At 43.3% G+C, this 20,984-nt stretch overlaps 1 protein-coding gene across 2 annotated transcripts in view; it reads left to right on the top strand.

Annotated features, from left to right (window-relative positions):
- LOC131267172 (WD repeat-containing protein 47) overlaps positions 1-15,006 on the top strand; it is a 52,290-nt gene extending 37,284 nt beyond the window's left edge. For both annotated transcript variants that reach the window (XM_058269960.1, XM_058269959.1), the window contains exons 6-9: positions 9,465-9,625; positions 11,857-12,253; positions 12,333-12,556; positions 12,623-15,006. In XM_058269960.1, the coding sequence (XP_058125943.1) occupies positions 9,465-9,625; positions 11,857-12,253; positions 12,333-12,556; positions 12,623-12,848 (1,008 nt within the window). In that variant the 3' untranslated portion in view covers positions 12,849-15,006. The remainder of the gene's footprint in view (positions 1-9,464; positions 9,626-11,856; positions 12,254-12,332; positions 12,557-12,622) is intronic.
- The last annotated feature ends 5,978 nt before the right edge of the window (positions 15,007-20,984 follow it).

The raw sequence follows: 20,984 nt of genomic DNA, 5'->3' as shown, positions 1-20,984 counted from the left end.
TTGTTACTCTCTTACTCTTGTTTTTTTTTTTATTAATACACACCCACGCCTATGTGTTGCAAAGGTTAAAGAAGGTCAAGAGTGGATAGGCCGTATGCGTGGGTTTGCAATTTTGTTTTCCTGTGCCGAGAGTTTCACCGGTTTTTGCTTTTTCCATTTCGGAAACGATCGGTAGCAGCCGGTATTAAATTAGACCAAAAAAATAAAAACGAAGCTAACCCTAATGAGCACACGGTCGATCGACGGAATGTTGTTGCTGGGTTGCCAGTGTTCTGCAACTCATTAGCTGAGCTCGGTTGTTGGTGGAAAATAAAAGTGAAACCACCGCCTATAAAATCTCTCCACTGCGATCGTGCCTCGCGTATTTGTACGTGCAGTTGCGATTTTTCGTTTGGCGGTGTGCAACCCATATGGTAAACATATGTATAAAACGTCCATGAGGGTTGAAAGAGGGTCCTCTCTCCCTAGCATCGTTCATCCGGTTGGCGTGCGGTCAGCTAAACCTAACTAACTAGCCCTTGAAGTCGCGCTCCGCTTTCGCATTAGAATTATGGAAATTTCTTTATGACGATTTTCTTTCCGCTGGGCCGCTTTTGCATGAACCGTGCAGTTTAATGCTCCACTACTGGCCACCACAATGGCCGAGCGGGTGGGGTTTTCCAACACGGCTTGGACACACGGAGCAAGGGGCCAATCCCTTGCGGTGCATTGTCATCGTTTTGGGCGTATGTTAATTTGCTCTTTCGAAAGGGAAGGGTTTTGTTTCTGTTTTGATGCCGCACGGAATTGGTGCGTGAACCTGTTTGAAAAAAACAAAAACGAAGGTGGACCACTGTTGGTGGTTTTCACTTTTCCAACATCCATATCCTCTCACCTATTGCCGATGCTTGCTTACATAAAACATATTCTCCAACTAGCGTCGTCCGGTGGTACAATCTGCGATCGTTTTGGGGCGCTAATGAAGTTATGATGCGACTCCGGATCGCACTCGATCGGACTCGGAGCGCTAGGGGTTGCTAATGATCCGTATTATGCAGCGATCGATGAATATGGAACCACTTTGCAATGGGTGATAAAGCAAATAGAGGCCAAAACAGAGGCAGACATGATGGATGTGAAGGACGCCATTTTACCTCCGCGGGGAAAAATCGTTTCGTCATTGTGTTAATGGAGGTGTAACCATTTTGCAAGAAATATTTACTACTAATAAGTCTGAATGTTTTCTGTGGGTGATGAATCGTGGCTCCATTAAAATGTCGTATTTATCGCTGGCTTGGATCACATTACCACACACTGAAGCCAATATTTTGTGTGCTGTATATTTTTAAAATAAGTGTGTTAACTGTTCTCGATAACATTTGGTACATCATATCAGTCGCAAACCTAATAGATACTAGATTAGTCAATAAGTTTTGAAAGCGGTCATGCAAATACACCTTTTTTTAGGTTATCATTTTTTTGCTCAGTATAGTCTCTCAGAAGATCAATGCACTTGGTTCAACGATCTTCCAACGGGTAAAAATGGGTTTCTGGCTGGTCCCTAAAATACTCCTCTACGACGGCTATAACCAATAATAGTCATAGCTGATTGAGTTTTACTAGTTTGAAGATAATCTGCCTACAAGATCCCTTTTGAATCCCAAAACACTGAAGCTAACACCTTCTTGGCCGACTCCTGAACACAAACACTCCTATTTAGCCTCTTGTTTTGATTCAGGATCGTGATGGTAGATCCAAGTCTCATCCAAAGTGATGAATCTGCGTAAAAAATCGGGCTTGTTCTTTCGAAATCGGTCCAAATGTTGCTCAGAACCCGAATACGAACATGTTTTTGTTGCACACAGTTTTCTGAGCCCCAAAACCTCGACCAAAATATGCCAAGTTGTTCCATGTGAGATGTCAGCTATCACATCCACAGTCGTTCGGTGATCTTCCAAAACCTTATCCTGTATTTTTCCAATGTTTTCTGGCGTTGATGCACTTTTTGGACTTAAGCTCCAAAACCTATCGATGAATGGTTGGAAATGAAGGAGAAGACTGCTTTAGTTTTTTTATGATTTGTTCATGGATCTCAGTCGACAATAAATCTTCCAAAACAATGAAGAACGATATTCAGATTTTTCCATCATTACACAATGCTCCAACACGTCAACTACATAACGCTTGTATACACGAATGAGTTGACGGATCGAAATGAGATTTGGAGCAAGATCATATGAAAGATGAAATATTAAAATGGCATAGGAATTTGGAGGAATTTGGGTTTTCTATTACTCCAAGGTTGTCGCTTTCAAAACTTATTGACTAACCTAGTATGAGTGGTATCTTGTTTTGTTTTATACAAATCTAGGTTTTTTTTTTACTTTGTGTTTCATTATCCAACCTACGACCGACGTTGAATCAAATTTTGTAATTTTTGTAAATAGCTTATCGCAGACGCGTCGAATTTCACTTGAGATTTTCTCCAACCCCTCCAACTGTGGTGGGCTTGTGGCCGCTTATCAAGCCGCGGCAAGAAATTACTCAACACTTTGGCGTCTCTTATCCCGCAACGAACAACAACGAGGTCGTCGATCGCGTCCGATTGTGCTGCACATGACCTGCTTTTGAAGTTTAAAACGTGCGCGACCGGCACGACGGTGTATGTGAATCGTGTGGTTGGTTAATCTTCACCGTGGGATGAAGGTATCACCACCGAACCGTGCCGAACCGCAACTCCCTCCCGAGTGTGTGGTCAGATGGATGGTAAGGCCACTCTGCCACGATGTGTCTTATCTTCTTCCATCGCGCTTAGTGTGCTTGTGTGCCGGATCACTTTCGGCGCGTGGATGGTGCTGAAGACCCGCCTCGGACTGGTAATCGCTGATGAGGTTTAATTGTACTTTATTGTTTTCTTGTTGGGTGAGCGGGCAAGACCCCTCCTCCTCTTTTCCCCGTGCTCTGATATGGACAGCCAATGTGAAGATTGACCCGAATCCTAGAACCGAAGTCCACCGAACGAACACTCATTCCCTTCGGTTGGTTTGTACTACTACCGTAGTGAACAGTTTGATTAACACTCTGTCTACATTCTGCCAACCTCCGGAGTTGGAGAGTTCTCTGCTATTAACTTGAGTCACTAATCTCTCCCGAAGGAGAAGCTTGTGGACGCCGTAAATATAGATTTAATCGTCATTAAAATTTCATTTTCCCGATCTACTAACCCTTGATGCCCTCGGTTGATTCCATGCGGAACAGTCGGGGGCCCCCCGCGGCAGGACTGATGCCAGAGGTTTCCCCTCTTAGGGAGCCTATTCTGACTACGAGCTAACTGTACCTGTCCCCACCGGCGGGAATGGGCCCCGTTCGTCGTCGTTACCTTGTTCGAAAGTCCAACCTAGACCTCGGAGCGCCGCGTCTAGCGTTGCCTTTCACGGCCGCCCGAAGGCATCTGGTTCCGGGCCGTAATTACTTCATAAACCAGCATATACAGCCTACAGTGCCGGTACAGTGCCGGCCCAAACGATCGGGTGAAAAACAAACGGGGGTTTTTATTTTATTTTAGAACGAGCGAACCCTTCGCTAAGCGAGCGAGAGATCTACCCTTTCGCTGGAGGTACGGGATTCCGGGCTGAGGTATTCGATTTCCCTCCGTCGGCCACCGTCGGCGGTTTCCCCCGGCGCACCGTGACCCGGTTGGTCGGTGACCCACTTCTTCGGCATTTAGGTTCGGGCCCCCTAATAGTATTCAATTTCCATTCTTCGCCTGGCACAATTCGATTTCCCGAGCGCCTTTTCATTCCCGGACCACCGAGAGAAAGGGGCGGACCAGATCGACACACCTTTGCTGGCGGGCCGCGCGTTCTCCCCATTCGATTCGCCATCCCCCCGCACTTCCCGCGGATGGAAAAACGTGTCCATTTTCACACCTTTTTGTTACCGGGGGAATTGTTCGTTACGAAATGGAAATAAACCTACGGGAGGAAGTGAACGGTTGGAGTTGGGTTGAGTGGAAGTTATCCCCCCACCCAAAAATGGGGTGGCAAACACGTTACACAATTCTACTGGTGGACGCAATGGAAGTTTGTCCCTTTTTTGTGTTTGTGGTATTTAAAAATCACGCCGTTTTCCTTTTGCGCCACTTTAAACTGCCGTACACACAATTTGCGATCGCCTAAAGTGGATCGTCGAACCATTGCTATCGATTCGGCGTGATGAGATCCCGATCCGGCAGCTCCTCTTTCGTGTGCCATTATTACGTGCGCGAGGATCTTTACCGGCACCTTTGTTCGCGTCCGTCCCGCATCCCCTCATCCAGGGTTATGGCGATATACGAACGCGCAATTATGTGTGTAACCGATCGAGCAATTGCTGTTGGTTGGTGGTGGCGGTGGTGGTGGTGGCGGTGGCGGGGAAGGAAATCCGATCGGGATGTGGAAAGAGCGCCAAAATTTGCCAGCCTCATATCGTTTTTTTTTCGTGAACGCGTTTTCCATCCTCCCATCAGCATCTGATTGTGTTGCGTTTTTGTTGGCTTCCGGAATACGGAATACGGCCGATAAACTCGTTGAAGAAAATGTTACGAAATTTCCATCACAATTGAGCTCGCCGGTAGGTGCACTTGATAAGAAAAAGAAAGCGAATCGAAGATGCGAACCAGATGAAAACAACAAAAAAACAAAACCAGTAGAAACATGAGGTTGGGTAGGTTCGCTTGCGCACGATTTCACGTGGTTATCGTCTTCTGCCTCTTCAAGAAAGGCCCCCTTGTTGAAACAAGTGCGTTAGAAATTGGCGGTATTTAGCCGTTGTTGACCACTCTTCTGACGCGTTGTTTAGGCACTGACCGAGCTAAAGGTCTTCAGCGCTGCGAGGCCAATCGTGCCGGGTTAATGGGTAAATTATGCAAATACTTATCGGGCGTTTGCCTGAGAACACCGGATGCAAGTATTCGTGGGGAGGGGCTGATCTTAATGCCCTGGTTTGCAAGAACTCACTTATTTTCGATCTTTTCTACCCTGGCGGGTACAGGCGGAAAGGTAATCAAACGCCGCAGCATCGAAAAAGATCGATCAGCAATGATTTGAAGATACGAAGTTTTTCTGGCACGTTTGATTGGTTTAAAGAAAAGATAATCTTGCATCAGATTATCGTTACAGTTGTGTGTAACAATGTGTTAATGTTCGCCGATGAAATCTGAATCACTCAACCGTACAAAAAACCTTTTTCCTAGAGCAAAGAAACACTGTTTTGTTACACCGAATAAAACAGCTCTCTTTATCAACATGAACACACACAGGAACTCAACTGGCTCTAGTAGTAGTAATATTAGTACTAAAAGTATATGATTTATTTAGTAATAATACTTTGGTGATTTACATCATCCATAACATTGTTGTAACGGGTTCACTTTTTGTTTCCGTCAATATTTTTGAATACCTTTTGGCGTTGCCATTTTGAATATTTGAAGAGCATTGCAATCCGTACCGTGGAAAAAAAAATAGAAAAAAACCCTCAGTAAAAAAAATTAATTACATTTCTTAAACCTAAATCTCAACCTAGCCTAATTTATTAGCTTATCTCCTTTGCAGGACAAGTTGATTTATGAAGTTCATGCTACTCATTTGACACTTGTTATAATAGTTCACAATTACGTATTCCAAACTGGAGATGCGTAACTAATAATGGGACGAAAACATGTTTTGTAAAGCAGTATTTTGTTTTTCCGATTTAGTTTCAAATTTCTGCTTGTAAAGGAGTTTATCGCTCGTTTACTTTTGTCAGTTTATCTACCTTACTTATGGTGAGGTTTTAGATTATGCCTTTCGGGTTATTCTTGTGTGTATTTTATTTTTCTCTTTATGAAAGATTCTATGAACTTAATAATGGGGAACCTTTGAAACTGTTTACATAACTTCAACCATCGTTGGTTTCAAAAGTAAAAAGCTCTTTTCTTATTCCCTTGTCACATTCATTTTCAACACCACAAGCACACGAAAAAAGGGTTGATCCCCGCTGCACAGCGTCAGAAAGAAAAAAAGGAAAACACAAACACACTAATCGAGTTAGAAATGTGCAATTTTTTTTTGCGGATCCCGAAGCCAGCGTCGTCACACATTTTGCGCGCTCGCTCCATGCTCGATTTGTTCAAGCCTGCAGAAATACGATAATTGGACGTGTTGAAAAGTAAATGACCAGCATCACCAGCCCCGCACCGCACCGTACCGCGCAATCAAGTGGAAAGTCGTTGCCGGGTAAAGATAAAGTTCCGAAACGAGCGAAAGGGCGCTGCTCGAATCCGCAGCTCCGCATTGGTATTACCCGGCTGGCAGATCGAGCTGCAGATGGAAAGAAGAGGAGAAAAAGATCCAGACCCCCCGACTTTTATTGCTGCAATTTTATAGAGTGCCGTTGTGTGCATGTGTCGGTGTGTGCCCTGCCCACCAGCAAGCCGATCGAAAAGTGCATCTGAAACGAATGATGCACTTTTATTACTCAACGGGCTTTAAGCTTAACCAGTTCGATGATGAGGGGAGGGGTGGAGGGAGGGAAAGAGTTCGGGAGCGCATCGGTTGCCATCATTTCACTTTCCGCTAAATTACCAACCGGGTTGCCGCCGCGGTGTTTAATTAATTACAAGCTTGCCTCGAACATGGGGCTTCGGGAAAATGGGTTCCGTTTGACAGTCGGTCTGACAGTTCGTGTTGCTCCGTTGTTGTCCTTGCCGTTTCGCGAATCACTCTCTGCGCTTTTCGCTTCTGCCCAAAGCCGGAAGACGAAAATCCGACGTGCAGATGGAAAAATTATCTCTCGCACGGCCACTGGAAAACTTTCTCCCCCAAAGCGCATTTGCTACGATTTTGCTGTTACGATGATTGCGGCGCGCGCGTCGTCTGGCAGGCCGAATTAGTGTGTCTCGCTGTCTGTGTGTTTGCATATGTTGGGGTGAGATTTGGCAATGAAAATGGCGTGAAAATAACACCTCTTATCTATCGCCAGCTCACTTATCCGAGCTCGTTTGCATCGGTCAACGGGGGTTTTTCCTTTTGCCTCCGATGATAAGGAGATACAACATAACATTGGACAGAAAGGCGGAGCAATGGCCTCCTACCAAACCCCGGGGGAAGCTGGTGTTTATTATGGTTGTTTTGACTGTGAAACTGTTTTTCCAACGAGAAACAGGACCTGATTTTGGTTGCTTTTGAAGATGGTGCACTCGAGACGGTTGTGCGTCTTGTTTAGTTCTCTCTGGAATGTCTCCACGGAGAACTAAGCGCGCTAGTCTATCCGCGTAATTATGTGCAAGCAGCCAGCGGGTTTAATGGGGCTGCAGAAAATTGCACATCCACCCGGTTTCGACATGTCTGCGCTCACCCTGCGGGGGAAAGTGGATTTTCCTTCCACGGGATATGGGGATTTGTGCGAACCGTTGACGAGAGTGTGATCATGTGTCTGGACGGGTTTGAGTCGGAGGTTGCCATCTGACCAACGGACAATTGTGTCTGGTTTTTTTTTCTTTCTGTGTGTGTGTGTGTCTCCAACCAGAGCTCAAATCGGTGGCCACTTGGTGCGAGCGGAAAAGTAATCACCCCGACGCCGGGGCTACCGTTAAATAATAATCGATTTAAAGTGAAACTTTTGCACCCCAACTGCTGGCTGGCTGCCGGTTGCCAACCTCCCAAGCCCGGGCACAGCCCTGATCCTTATGGTGCAGTCCTACATCCGGCTTCGAATGCGACTCGGCGCGGAAAGTTATATTGCCATTTACTTTCCACTGTACACAGTTTACGGGCCACTTTTAGTGTACGTTGACATTGCGCACGAATTGGTGAACGCGGACAATGTTGCGTAAGTAATAAAGTTCGAGCAATAAACATCATTTTCACCGAAACAGGACACAACGCAACGGAGCTGTGGTGCTTTCCTTTTAATGAGGATTTTGAACCGGCAGACAAACGGCTGACAAATAAATAATATAATGACAACACTTGTTTTGCCCATGAAGGCAAACATTAGCAAACGGAATGCGTTACATTATGCCTAAACTTTACTAGCTTCATTGTGAAATACCACAAATGGTCTTAAAATAGTCAAACTTGGAGGCAACGGCGCTCCAATTAGCAACTAGGACAAATAAAATTATGGCAAGGGCAACCCAATCGATGTTTTACACCGTGACGTTGGTGACCGAACATTTAATTTCATGTCTATTTCTAAATTAACTGCCCTTGTTATGGTATTGTAGCGTGGAGCTGGTGTGGAATTAAGTTTTATTTCGTGTCATTAAGTAGTGGAAACCTTTGTTGCAAACCTTTTCTTACTCAACTCTTACTATCTGTTCTTGTGTTTCTTGCAAATGGCACGTAAGATAAGTAGATATATTTGTTCCGTCTATGTGTTTTTGTATATATCCGACTGCTAGTTTAACACAAGAACTATCGCAGTTTTTACGCTTGAAATTTTAGCGCAAATTATTTTCAATATTAAAAAGAAAATTTTATTTTGGATTTGGATGTGTGAAAGTTATGCATTAACATTTGGTAGAATTGTTCAGCCCTAAGAAATAAATGTGATTGAAAAAGTACCTGACCAGTCAAAACGACTGATCCGGTAGTTCTAGTGTTCATTGAATATTTCCATTCGAAAAAACATCTAGAATTATCCAAGCATCAAATTTAAACATTTCCAACCTGATTAAAATACTGAAAATAATATTTCAGAACAAGAGTTTGTGTCAAAGCAGAAAAACATTGAATTGTTATGGATTTGGTATTGGTTTGGTAATACTTGGTGTCCATTTGGTAACAATTAGGCACGAAAAATGAGTGAATAAACTTCATTAAACGACAAACGAAGCTTGTATAAAGGTTGTATAACAGTAAAACAAAGATATGATCATATAATACTTAATTAAGGCTCACATAAAAAAATAAGAACGCCATACTCAATCAACCGTAAATATTATGCAGATTATAGGGCTCGTGTGCCGACAAAAAGTTCAACATTACTCTGTTGCAAACTTCCCACGGTTTGTTGACCTTTTTCCGTGTGAGCATAACGTCATCGTGTCCGTATGGAGAAAAAGAAAAAAGGTACCGCAAAAGAAAGTCGTCCCCTCGAGGATCAGCATGCATGCTTTGGGCACCCATGTTGGCGATCGTGTCCATGCTCGCCTTGTTTACGTTCGCAACGTAAAATCCTGTCCACAATACCTTATCGATCGATCATACGGGGTGTAACCGGCCGGACCGTTGCACTTTTCCTTCTCCGCAGGCAATCAACGACCTTCCCGTGCAAAGAAGGGAAGTTGAGGGGGGGGTTGCATATCGTGTTCAACAACACTTACCGGAACCTTTTTTTCTGAAGGTGCCTTACATTGTCTCACAGCAAAGTTGCAGCAAAATGATCAATTTGAGTTACCTCTCCCCAACCGTGGTACATCGTGACTTATGTTATCCTCCTTGTTTTTCTCTCCCCTTTTCCAGCAATCGGATCAAAATCGGCCTCGGTTTGTGGCGGTGACGACGCTCGAGGATGTACAGGCGGTACGGTGTGCGGAGTTCCACCCGAACGGGCGTATCTACGCCGTCGGCTCCAACTCGAAGACGTTCCGGATTTGCGAGTACCCGTCGCTTTCGGAGATAAGGTAAGGAATTGGATAGTGGATGAAAATCATGTTTAAGGTCATCCAACCTCAAGTTCAAGTGCACACCAACATATCCACACACCCACACATGCAAGGTAGAAGCTCCGAGTCATCGGAAGTATAAAATCCATTGTCTCCGGCATGTGCTTAGATTAGAGGTTAGATTTCACTTCTCCACCGAATCACCGAATGTTGCTCCAGGCTGGGGACGGATCATCCTGTGCCATTTTTTCGTAAATCACTACCGGTTTTATTTTGGTTTCGCTTTGCATGCCACTCGTTTGCCTGCAAACGTGCACCTCCATTTCACGATCGACCTCCCGGACCATGCCGGGAAAGCATGCGAAAGCATCAGAACCACCTTCGTCAAAGTCTCGTTCGCGATCAGCATCGCCCAAACACACAAGCACGAAGGCTCTAGTCGTCTTTTCTGTTGCACCTCATGCATCACATCGCACCGAGGAGCTTTTTTTCTCCTAGAGTCAATCCTTTCCACCATCTGCTCTACACGGTGTAATCTACGCCGTCAACAATAATCAACGTGTTTCTTGACTCTTTTTCTTTCCTCCCCATACGTCTCTCCTTCTTCTTCTTCTTCTTCTGCACGCAGCAAAAGATGTGAAACTAGCTGGTGAGCGGAAATGGATGAGTTTTCCCTTTTTATTTCCTTCCATTCCTTCCACATCGCGCACAGCTAGGGGGGCAGTAATAAGACCGGTACTGAAAGTCTTGGATGATATCGGGTTGGTTGGGGGGTTTTTTAAACGCTTTTGGCTAACCGCCGGGCCAAACACATTGTTGCCAAGTTGCAAGTGAAATGGAACCGCAACCACAACCAAACACGCAGCTCCACTTTGTTTTTTTTTCATCCGACCGGATTGATTGGCAAAGCTGTGATGCTGCGATCGCTGTATGATCGCGATCGACCGCAATGACTCGTTGTGCTTTTTGATCGTTGTGTTACAGAAAGGGACGATCTGTAATCGATTTAAACGATTCGATTAACTATTAACAAAAAAGACATGTTGGTTTTTATTTCTCTTGGGAATGTTTAAGTTAAAATGATAATGGTAGAAGGCATTCATAAAACATATTGAACTGTTATTATGATGTTTCCATTTAAAAAGTAGAGAGATTGTCGTCGGCGATAGGATAAAAATTGACCAAGCTAATTGAATGAAGTAAATTTTATTGTGAAGTTTTATCTTTTTAGTACTTTAAAAAAATATTCAGATGGCGCCTTAATAGCGGCGGGGTATATTAGTTATATATGACCAGGTTAAAGTACCAAGTTTTTTTTACCATTCGTCTGGCTTTAATTAAACTACAACATCCATGATGATCAAGTTGTCGTGATTTTACGAAAACATGTTTGACAGGAGCTTCGAGCCGTTTTGTTTGAGTAACTGGAGTTCGGCGGACAGGAAATGTCTCACAACATCTAAAAAGTTCGGCCCACGATAAAGCTGGATGTTCCAACATGTAAACGTAGTTGGTTTAATATTTTGGTCACGGAGGATTCAATTTAATTGATAAAATTGTCAAACTTGTTCTGAATTTAAAAGAAATGCTACTCTACTTTCTTTCTACTTACTTTCAACAGAAAGTGGCAAGCGTTTTACGTTTCTGTGCATGAAGATTAGAATATGAATAGTGTCTATTTTTTAATACAAACACCACTATTTAGAAAATTTAGAGACGAGCAGTATGCTACAGCCTGAAGATATAATAACATTTCAAAACAACAAACCCTAAGGTACAAGGTTTTTACGATTCCCATGGGTCTCAAATTATAAAACGCATTTTTCTAAAGGTTCTGGTATTGTTTCATCACTTTTAACTTCTTTGCTAATAAATTTCGGGAAATATTAATTCACATCTTTTGGAAATTTTGTTAATGTTTGTATTGATGTCAAAAAGGTGGTGTGCCTTAGTAAAGTAAAGCCAATTTTCACGTTTAATTAAAAATGTCGCTACTCAATTCGTGTGCATCCGCTCGTTTTGATGTTTGTCAATGTCAATGCAGTACACCACAACAAATCTGTGCTTCCGTACGAGACATAGTCTGGCTGTGATGGAATGCACGAACATTTAACGTTAAGAAAGAATGTTTATCGAATTAGGAGAGAAAAACAAAAGATAGATAGATTATATCAAGCATGTTACAAACGAATAAAATAAATGATTCGTTTCACTAATTTGTTATACGTTTTTTTCCTTTCCCATCACAGGGAAGACCACAGCACGTACCAGCCGACGGTGCTTTTTAAGCGCACCAAGCACCACAAAGGTTCGATCTACTGCATGGCCTGGTCGCCGGCCGGGGACCTGATCGCGACCGGCTCGAATGACAAAACCGTGAAGCTGATGCGCTTCAGCGAGTCGCAGAAGCAGCTCGAGGGGCAGGAGATCGAGCTGACCATGCACGACGGAACGGTGCGCGATCTGTGCTTCCTCGAGGACAGCTCGAACAAATCGAGTCTGCTGATCAGTGGCGGAGCGGGCGACTGCAAGATCTACGTCACCGACTGCGAAACGTCCACCCCGTTCCAGGCGCTCAGCGGACACGGCGGTCACGTGCTGTCGCTGTACAACTGGGGTGGTGTGATGTTCGTCTCCGGTTCGCAGGTATTTTTGGATGAAGAAGCCAATGCTATAGGTCGGACGTATTCGAATGGTTCGCTAATGGTTTGTGTTTTACTTTTAGGACAAAACCGTACGCTTCTGGGATTTGCGTACGCGTGGATGCGTCAACATGGTTACCCCCGCCACGTCGCCGGGATCGCGGCAAGGCTCACCGGTGGCGGCAGTTTGCGTCGATCCGTCCGGCCGGTTGCTAGTGTCCGGACACGAGGATAGCTCCTGCGTGCTGTACGACATCCGGGGCAACCGACCGATCCAGTGCTTCAAACCTCATTCCGCCGACGTTAGGTAAGTCAACGACGACGGCCAAGTCACTCCTTAATGATACCCTAATGCCCTCTCTTCATCTTTCAGATCGATTCGGTTTTCACCCTCCGCGTACTATCTGCTGACCGCCGGCTACGACAACAAGCTCGTCCTCACCGATCTGCAAGGCGATCTCACGATGCCATTACCGTCGGTGGTCGTCGCGCAGCACACGGACAAGGTGATATCGGGCCGCTGGCATCCGGTCGACTTCTCCTTCCTCTCCACGTCCGCAGACAAGACGGCCACGCTGTGGGCACTGCCACCGATTTAAAGGCACGCTCCCGGTGGAGTGGAAAACTTAGGGAACGGGACAACAAACCTCACCCCCAGACAACCGTTTCAAACGTAGGGCACCACCATAACTCCTCCAGTGGAACTTTTGTTATTTCGTAGGATATTTGTTTTGTTAGCACCTACTTTTGTTTCTCTATTTGCTTACCCTGGCTAAACCCCTCTCTCTTTTTGGGGCCTCCGTGCTTCTCTATCGAGATTTTTATTTCCACTACGTGTACGTGTGGTGTTGCAATTACCGATTGATTGTTGGGCGGAAATCGTGGAAAAGGAAACCAAGGAAGAAGATCACCGCCATCTCTCTTCATCAGTCAGTGTGTACATCTTAGTTGTGTATTATATATATATATTTAGAGAGATATATAGAGATATAGTTAGTGTCTAAACCTCCGCGGAAACCCAGTGCTTGCGTTGAACGCTTGGTACGACAGCGGTACGAAAAGACAAGACCAAGACTAATCCCCTCCCGAGCCCCCGGTCACGATAGGTTTCTCGCTCATATACCCTTAAACTGCATTACCAGTGTGTTAAAAGGCTACCACAACAAAGCTGCTTCATGTCTATGGCGAAAGGGAAGCTACTGTATGTATATCTAAGGTATTGTTAAAATAACGTAAAACAAAAAAAAGGAAACAGCAAAAAAGGTAACCAGAAGTCCGGTCAAGGCAGAGCAGAAAACAGAGAAAAAAATTAGGCAGGAGGGTTCCCTTTTCATTTCCTCCAATCGTTCAACGCGAATGGATCTTGTGATTCTTCATCATGATTTACAAACATCACATCAAGCGACGATGTGTCTAAGGTTAGGCTTATGTACGGTTAGTTTTCGTTCTCTCTCTTATTTTGAATCGTTCAGTGGCCACTGTGCAGTATTAATGTCCACGATTGTTGTTTTGAATATTGTTTTATCCATATGTAGCTATGGTTTTTGTGCCCCTACATTTCTGCTCTCATTTTGTTAGATGCGTTGTGCAGCGAAATGCACGATCAGTATCCCTTTAAAGTTATCCTTTTTGTCTGCTCGTGTAGTATATTCCCCGGAGAGTATTATCATTTCAATCGCGTATTCTTTTAACTCCGCTATTTCATTCATTTATTTATTTGTGCCGTCTACAAGGAAACTAGCGCTTGTTAAATCATAAATCGCTCTCCCTTATTCAACCCCCATTCCCAACAAGAACCGGATATTTATTGATCGATGATTTATTTATCGCGCCCGCACGGGGTTTTTCAGAAGTCTGATTGAATGATATTCCAAACTTTAGATATTACCGTGGCGAAGAAATTAAAACTACATACGTCTAACTCATGTAGAGCGCGCATCCTATCACCACAAACACACACATACATACAGGCCTACGTACAATTTTATACGGCATCATATTGATCAACGAATTAATCAAACCATTAGTATAAACTTTGCTGTTGGAACAGGCAGGAAAAAGTGGCGTGTGTTTGGCTGGGGCTATTTTATTTTGAACCCACAAAACAGCGCACGTGGCCCGTGCGTGACGTAGGCTTGTGCTCGGCTCGCGTCCCTTCGAAAGTACCACCCAGGGCGGACGTTCGGCTATTAGCGGCCGGTTGCTAAACAACGTGAGAATCTTGTACTAATCATTAGCGTTTAGGAGTTGATACTGACAGCCTGACAAAGTGTGTATATGCGGTGTGAACAGTGAGAACGACCACGATAAAAACGAAAGTGTAGTCGTCCGAGGACCGTGTACATTCGTAGATGTGGATAGGTCCTTGAACGGCGGAGTCGCAGTCACAAATGAAGGACAGTTTACGTTGAGGATTAATTAAGAGCACAAGCTGTTTGTAACATTACTAACAGGTTAACTCGTAACTTGCGTTGTTTATTTTTCTTTCTTTCGATACTCATGTGAGATTTATTTAAAACAACTTCCAGCTGTTCTATTTTATGTTCAACAGATGCAAGGAAGAACGTTAAGAAACAAAAATGGTTGGCCGGTGGTTGAAGATCATAAAAAATAATAAAAATTAAAAATTCTACGCGGTCGTTGTATAAAAGTAAAAGAATCGTGCGAATGTTGCCCGACAAGGATCAAAATCAACTACCTTAAACACCCTGCATGGCAATGTATTCTTACAATACTTGACGAATAAATAAACTAAACAAAAACCTTCATCTATAAGCCCGTCCCGTCGCGGGAATGTTTGACATTTCTTCACAAACCGATAAAAAAGAATCAAAGCATCACAAATAGAAATGTGTGCGGTATAACGGATTTCACACCCATCTGCTAATGGTTCCTAAGGACATACTTTTTCCATTCATTGTTATACATCGGGCTTTGATTCGGAAAAACAAAACTGGCCTGTTTTAACCTGCCGGAGCCGGTTCATCCCGGTCTACGAAGCCGCTAATCGATGGTACCTTACGCCAGCGGTTATCGTGCTTTAAAATAAATAAAAAAACTCTTGATATTCGCGTTCCGCAGCTAAATACGATTTGCTCGTCCATTGCCAATATTTTTTCCTATTATTTATTTTACCCCCCTTGTCGTCCTTGTCCGGTGGAGCGCGCGATGCATCTTCATTATTGGAACGTTAAATACGGTAACGTCCAGCCGACGCTAAATGGATGCAAATACGTTACCGACGTACTGTAATGGAACAGTAAAATTTGGCCGCTAAATGGAACATGTTTTCGGTTCGTTAGCACCACGACGTCATCAATTAGCGTGCGCTTGGTTTTGGGGAGATAGTCTTCTTTCCCTCTGAACACTTCGTCCCGCCTTCCGGTTCACGCTTTCGTCACAAATCTAGTCTTTTCACACCGATAATGTATAACAAATAATGGTCTTGTTTATTTATTTATGTTTGCGTTGGCATTAGTTTTCCGGTCATAATAAAAGTAAATACCTATTCGCAAATTCACGTGGTCGGTGGTGATGACATGCAAAAAAAAAAAAATTGAATGGTTAATGAGAAAAAATCATGTAGAAGTGCTTCTAATTTGAAACACATTAATTATCTACTCATTAGCTACACAACGCTGTGAATATTGTGTCGCTCGTTAGCATTTCATTCTTTCCAGATATGATGAAGGACAAGATTTTATTCACTTCTAAAGTCCGCTCACGTCCTCGAAGCCGCAAGACGTGACGTTGGTGGTCGTATTACAAGCGGACAACAATGAAATATTTTGCATTTTTTGCTTTTCGATATTATTTTGAACTTTTAATGACGTTTGCAATCTGGTTTTCTGGACAACACGTTCCTTTCGCCCATGTATTGTTAATATGATGTGAAATATTGCGTTGATGCAAGTATTGCATCATAATCAGCAATGTTTAAAGTATTTGACAGAAATGTTTAAAGGATTTTACGGTAAGAAAATTCATCCCTTAAAAATAAATTGTTTTGATTTGAGTGCAGTTGCGTTGATAGAATAAAACATAGACAACTTTTTCATTAAAATATCATTGATTTTGTTCCATTATTTTCTCTTAAGAAAGCAAAGAAAACAGACGAATAATTTTAAAATTGATTTTATAGTAGTATATGTCCGTATTTGTAAAACAAGTAGCAAGATCAAATAATCCATGAAAGCAATGGATACTCCCTTTGCAGATAAGAACATATTTTTCTTAGGAACCCGCCCTGTGATTCATTCACTTAACGACTTTGATTTACTGTTATCTTTCTCTTTGCTTACATACGTGCATGTTGTTCCTAAAATTATGCTTGACTAAAAGCAACTTTGCCAATATTTTTCTATAATTGGTTAAGTTATGTTTTATCATTCATGTCTTTTAAACCATAAACGAGGTTATCAAACAAAACCATTAACAAATCTTTTGAATTTATGATCGATCTATAACAATTTATTTTTAATCTTGAATTTAAAAAAAAATTCAAAAATGGCTCTGACGAACCTCCCTGGACAAACTCCTCTCGTGTGAACCGGTTCCGTGGGGGGAAAATCAAACAAACCGAACAAACCGCGACTCAATATTCAAGGTTAAGCCCGCGTTGCACCGCGATCATAAATCATCGTGCTCGAATTCATCGAAAAACATCGTCGCTATTCTGCTAGGCATGGAAACGAAAGAAGAGGCTGCCAAAAAAATGGGGTGGTGGTAAGACGACCGGCGAAGAAATGGTTCAACTGGAGAAGATGGAACGCTAGGGGCGATGGTGGCGGCAGGGAAAACGAACCATGCGAAAAGGGAAACACAACATGTGTTGGCTGTGAAGGGTAGGGGATGGGGGAGGATTCAGGTTGAAAAGGAGGCAAGAACGTGAAAGAAGGAAAGCGCAAAGCAAAGAACGCGTGGAAAAGATTGCGAGCAGCAAATTCCACCTGAGAGGAGATGATGCTTTCCCTGCCGCGTGAGCTCCTGAAGATCGTCCATATCGTCATCGTCATCACCGAGGGGTGACGGTGTTGGTATTGGTAAGCATCCGTATCGATCAGATGCTGGTAGGCCAAGAGCGGACATCGGGTGGCGGTGGGCACTCGAAGCAGCATCATGATGATCAACAGCGAAATGCCAGTGCGCCGAGGGTCGCGTGAGTTTTCGCGAACACCGGCAGGGTGGATAAGTTGGTAGAAGAAAATTTAAAAAATTAAAATGTATGTACGATGGGTTTTAACTTTTGAATTTTAATCATTTCTTTTTAATTCGAGTTTTTTTCAGTAATATTATTTTCAATTCCAACTTTTATTCCGTAGAAGAAAGTTTGGTAGTTAGATTTTAGAAATGAACTTGAAACATGAAAAAAGGAATCTGTTTGGATAGCTGTTTAAGAAAACTATGTAAGAATTGATTGAGACTAATTTGGAGGTAGAAAAAGGTTTTTAATCACTTAAGAATAGAATTATGCCCATCCAGCAACCATTTTTACGTGCTCGAATTATACTAATGCTATAATTATTATATACCGATAAATACCTTTGATTACCGACAATTATTCGAAAGAAAAAAGAGAAACTCAGATCTACCCTAAGATACTAATTAAACTGTTTATTTGTATTTATTAAATTTAATCATGTTCCGCACAATGATGCTTGAGGCAAAATATTATAATTTATTCCGTTTTTTTCCGAGTGTATAATTTTCCTTATTTATTGTGTAGCTTGCTCGCTTAAGAATTTTTTTTAAAATCATTTTAATCAATCAACTAATGAATCTCAAAGTATTTCTCAAGTATGATCACTAAGAAATAGTTCAGGAATAAAACTAAACTTTTGCGTAAATTATTCCATCATCAACAGACATAATCTAATAAAGTTTAAAGACGAATGACCGAATAGGTCAAAGTCTCTAAAATTCATAGCAAAAAAAAAATCTAATAAATGTACGGTCTATTAACTAGATTATTTCTTTTCAGGCGGGAACGTTGGATGTCAAAGCTAATCGTGTGCATCTAGAAAACTCCTTACATTCCGGTAACTTTTCAACCGGTGCGTCAGGCAGTGCTTGACTGTCGGCCATCTCGCTTTCACCCTCACCCTGTCTCGTTCCCATTGGGCCGGACCAATCCCTTCTTGGCCAGCACACCACGGCCGGGCGCATAGTTCGTAAAGTGACGCACCGCCCCTTGACGGTTGCGACTTCGGTTATAGTTTTCCGTTTCAGTACTGATTTGACTCGCGGCGCGTGTATACGTATTGGACACTTGATTTTTCTGTCTTTGTTGTCGCGATTTTTCCATACAAAACACGTTTCCCGTAAGCTGCCTTTCCCGTCGCTGGACGAGTGATCGCCATTCCGCTAACCGATATTGCTGGTGCAATTGGTGTGACAACAAAACAGCGACCAAAATAAAAAAAAACGGTATCGCTGTAGGAAAATCGCTGTAGGATACACGGTGGACGCGAGTTTGTGCGGAACGGTAGGTGTGTATCCGGTGGCACACATCCGGTGTTCGGGCGATCGGATCAATCGGTTTCGAATTTCGCGTTCTGCCAGTCGGATCAGCAGAAATGCATGCGCAAAAAAAATAAAAGCAACAAGCAAGAGGTGTCGATAGAGCAAATGGCAGCACGAACGAGTTGCAGCAGCAGTTTGGTGTTACGCGTGCCCATACCGAAACAGTGCGCCATCGCGGGCTTGAAGAAGGCCGATTGATTTGGTGTGTTACATTTCGCTCGGATAGAGCGTGAAATCGAAACCGATCCGTCGCGGTGAATGAAAACAGAAACAAAATAACAAATGAGAATGCGAATTACACTCGCGAGTGCGCACGTGCGTGTGCGTGTCGATGCTAATGCACTTCCAAGATTTTGTTTTTTTTTTTTGTTTTTGATGTGCAAAGTGTCTAGAAGTGAGGATCTTGATCGATCGTGGAAAGCATGTGTCACACTCACATCATACTGTTGCAAAAGATTATCGAGTGGATTTGTTAACGGCCACACAAATGGGACTCGCATTGATCGCAGCTTCCCAACCCCTCGCCACGCTTCCACCAGCTTCCCTCCCATAATTCCATCTTCGCAGCGCACTTTCCCCTCTCTACTGTTGCTGGCGCCTTTCTCCACTGCTCGAAAGGGTGGTGTTTCGGGCATTGGTGGAAACCAATTTAAAGGGGCGTATTAGCAAAAAAAACGAACGGAAAGCAAACCAAAACAAACCGTAAAAAAATCATCTTGTTTGCGATCGATCTCAGTGAGAGGAATTTTGCGTGCAGTTTGCAGTACGAAAAAAAAACGTATTAGAAATTGCCGGTGGGTCTTTTTTTTTATCCATTGGCAGCCCAAAAGAGAAAATATTCCCCAAACACAGCGCACAATGTGTTTCGATACTCAATAGGCACATACAAACACACACAAACCCAGAGCGAACATAGATTTTTGTTGGTTTGCACAGTGCATTGCTCTATGCTTCGAGCTGGTGGTTTCCGTTTCGAGATGTTGTTGTTTACGTTTTTTGTGGTTTTTTTTTTCATTGGGTCGAACGTGATCGAGAAAATTGTACTCGAAGAGGCTTTCCTACGTCATCATCATTATGATTGGCATCATCAAACATTTTCGAACGCCAGTAAGGTGAAATGATTCATCTTGGTAATGTGTTGTTTTTCACTTGCTCAACACGACACACTTTTTTAGTACATTATTTTTTAATACAATTTGCTTACAACATTTATGAAAACAACGATTTTTGAAGGCTAAGCTATTTTTATTATTTTAGCTTCCCAGAGAATTGAAATTGAATATTACTAAAACTTTTATGTTCCATTTTCATTTATTTATGAGACAAACCCGTTTTAGAACTAATGACAGCTATCAAAAATGATATCAATGGCAGTCAGCGTATTAAAGATCGGTGATCATCACAGCATCTTCTTTAGCTCACTCTGGCCTGTTTAGAAACGAAATCACTCACCCGGAATGAGCCCAAAAATTGCTTTACTTCACGATCGAACTATGATCATGATGATGATGATAATGATGAAGCATGCTGCGATCACACACACATACACACGCAGAGCCATTCGCCTGACAAATAATCTACCCGGTAAAAAAAGGCATGGCTACTTGGATTTTCGTGCCCTTCCAACATAAACTACCCCCGAGTTCCGATTTGTCCACACACCGCGCGCGGTCACCTTAAGGGCAACTTGCCGGTTGCTGTGAGTTTGTGTGCGTGTATGTTTCCGTGCGGAAGGAAAAGGAAAGGTTAAGACGGTGGAGAAGAAACCACCAAAGGTGTCCTCTCGCGAACACAGCGAAAGAATGTAAACAAACGAAAAGCGACCGGGAACGAACACCACGGAACGGAACACGTAAAAAGCACGTTTCGAACCCAACCAGGACCGAAGGTGCATTTATGCTGCCTGCTTTTTTTTTATATGGCTCACGGGTGCATCGGGTGTCTCGGCCCGATTCTTCCATCCGCGTAAGGTTTCCCGAAGGCTGAAGAAGGCCAAAGAACAACGTACAAACGCCGTTAAAGACACCGTTCCCTCGCCGCCAGCCAGGACCACTTCCCTTGCCCGATGATGCGTGCCGTATCGTTAATCCGGTTTTGGAACGGTCACGTGTTGCGCCGTGTGGCGGCAGAGTGTTCCCGTGTTGTTGGGTTCGGTTTCGTATGGCTTTCAGGCCCTGGCAACGTGCGGGGCACGTTCGAAATTTGAAGCTCGG

This window comes from Anopheles coustani, chromosome 2, assembly GCF_943734705.1.
Source record: "Anopheles coustani chromosome 2, idAnoCousDA_361_x.2, whole genome shotgun sequence".
Classification (NCBI taxonomy): Eukaryota; Metazoa; Arthropoda; class Insecta; order Diptera; family Culicidae; genus Anopheles; species Anopheles coustani.
This window is presented reverse-complemented; position numbering and strand designations above follow the sequence as displayed.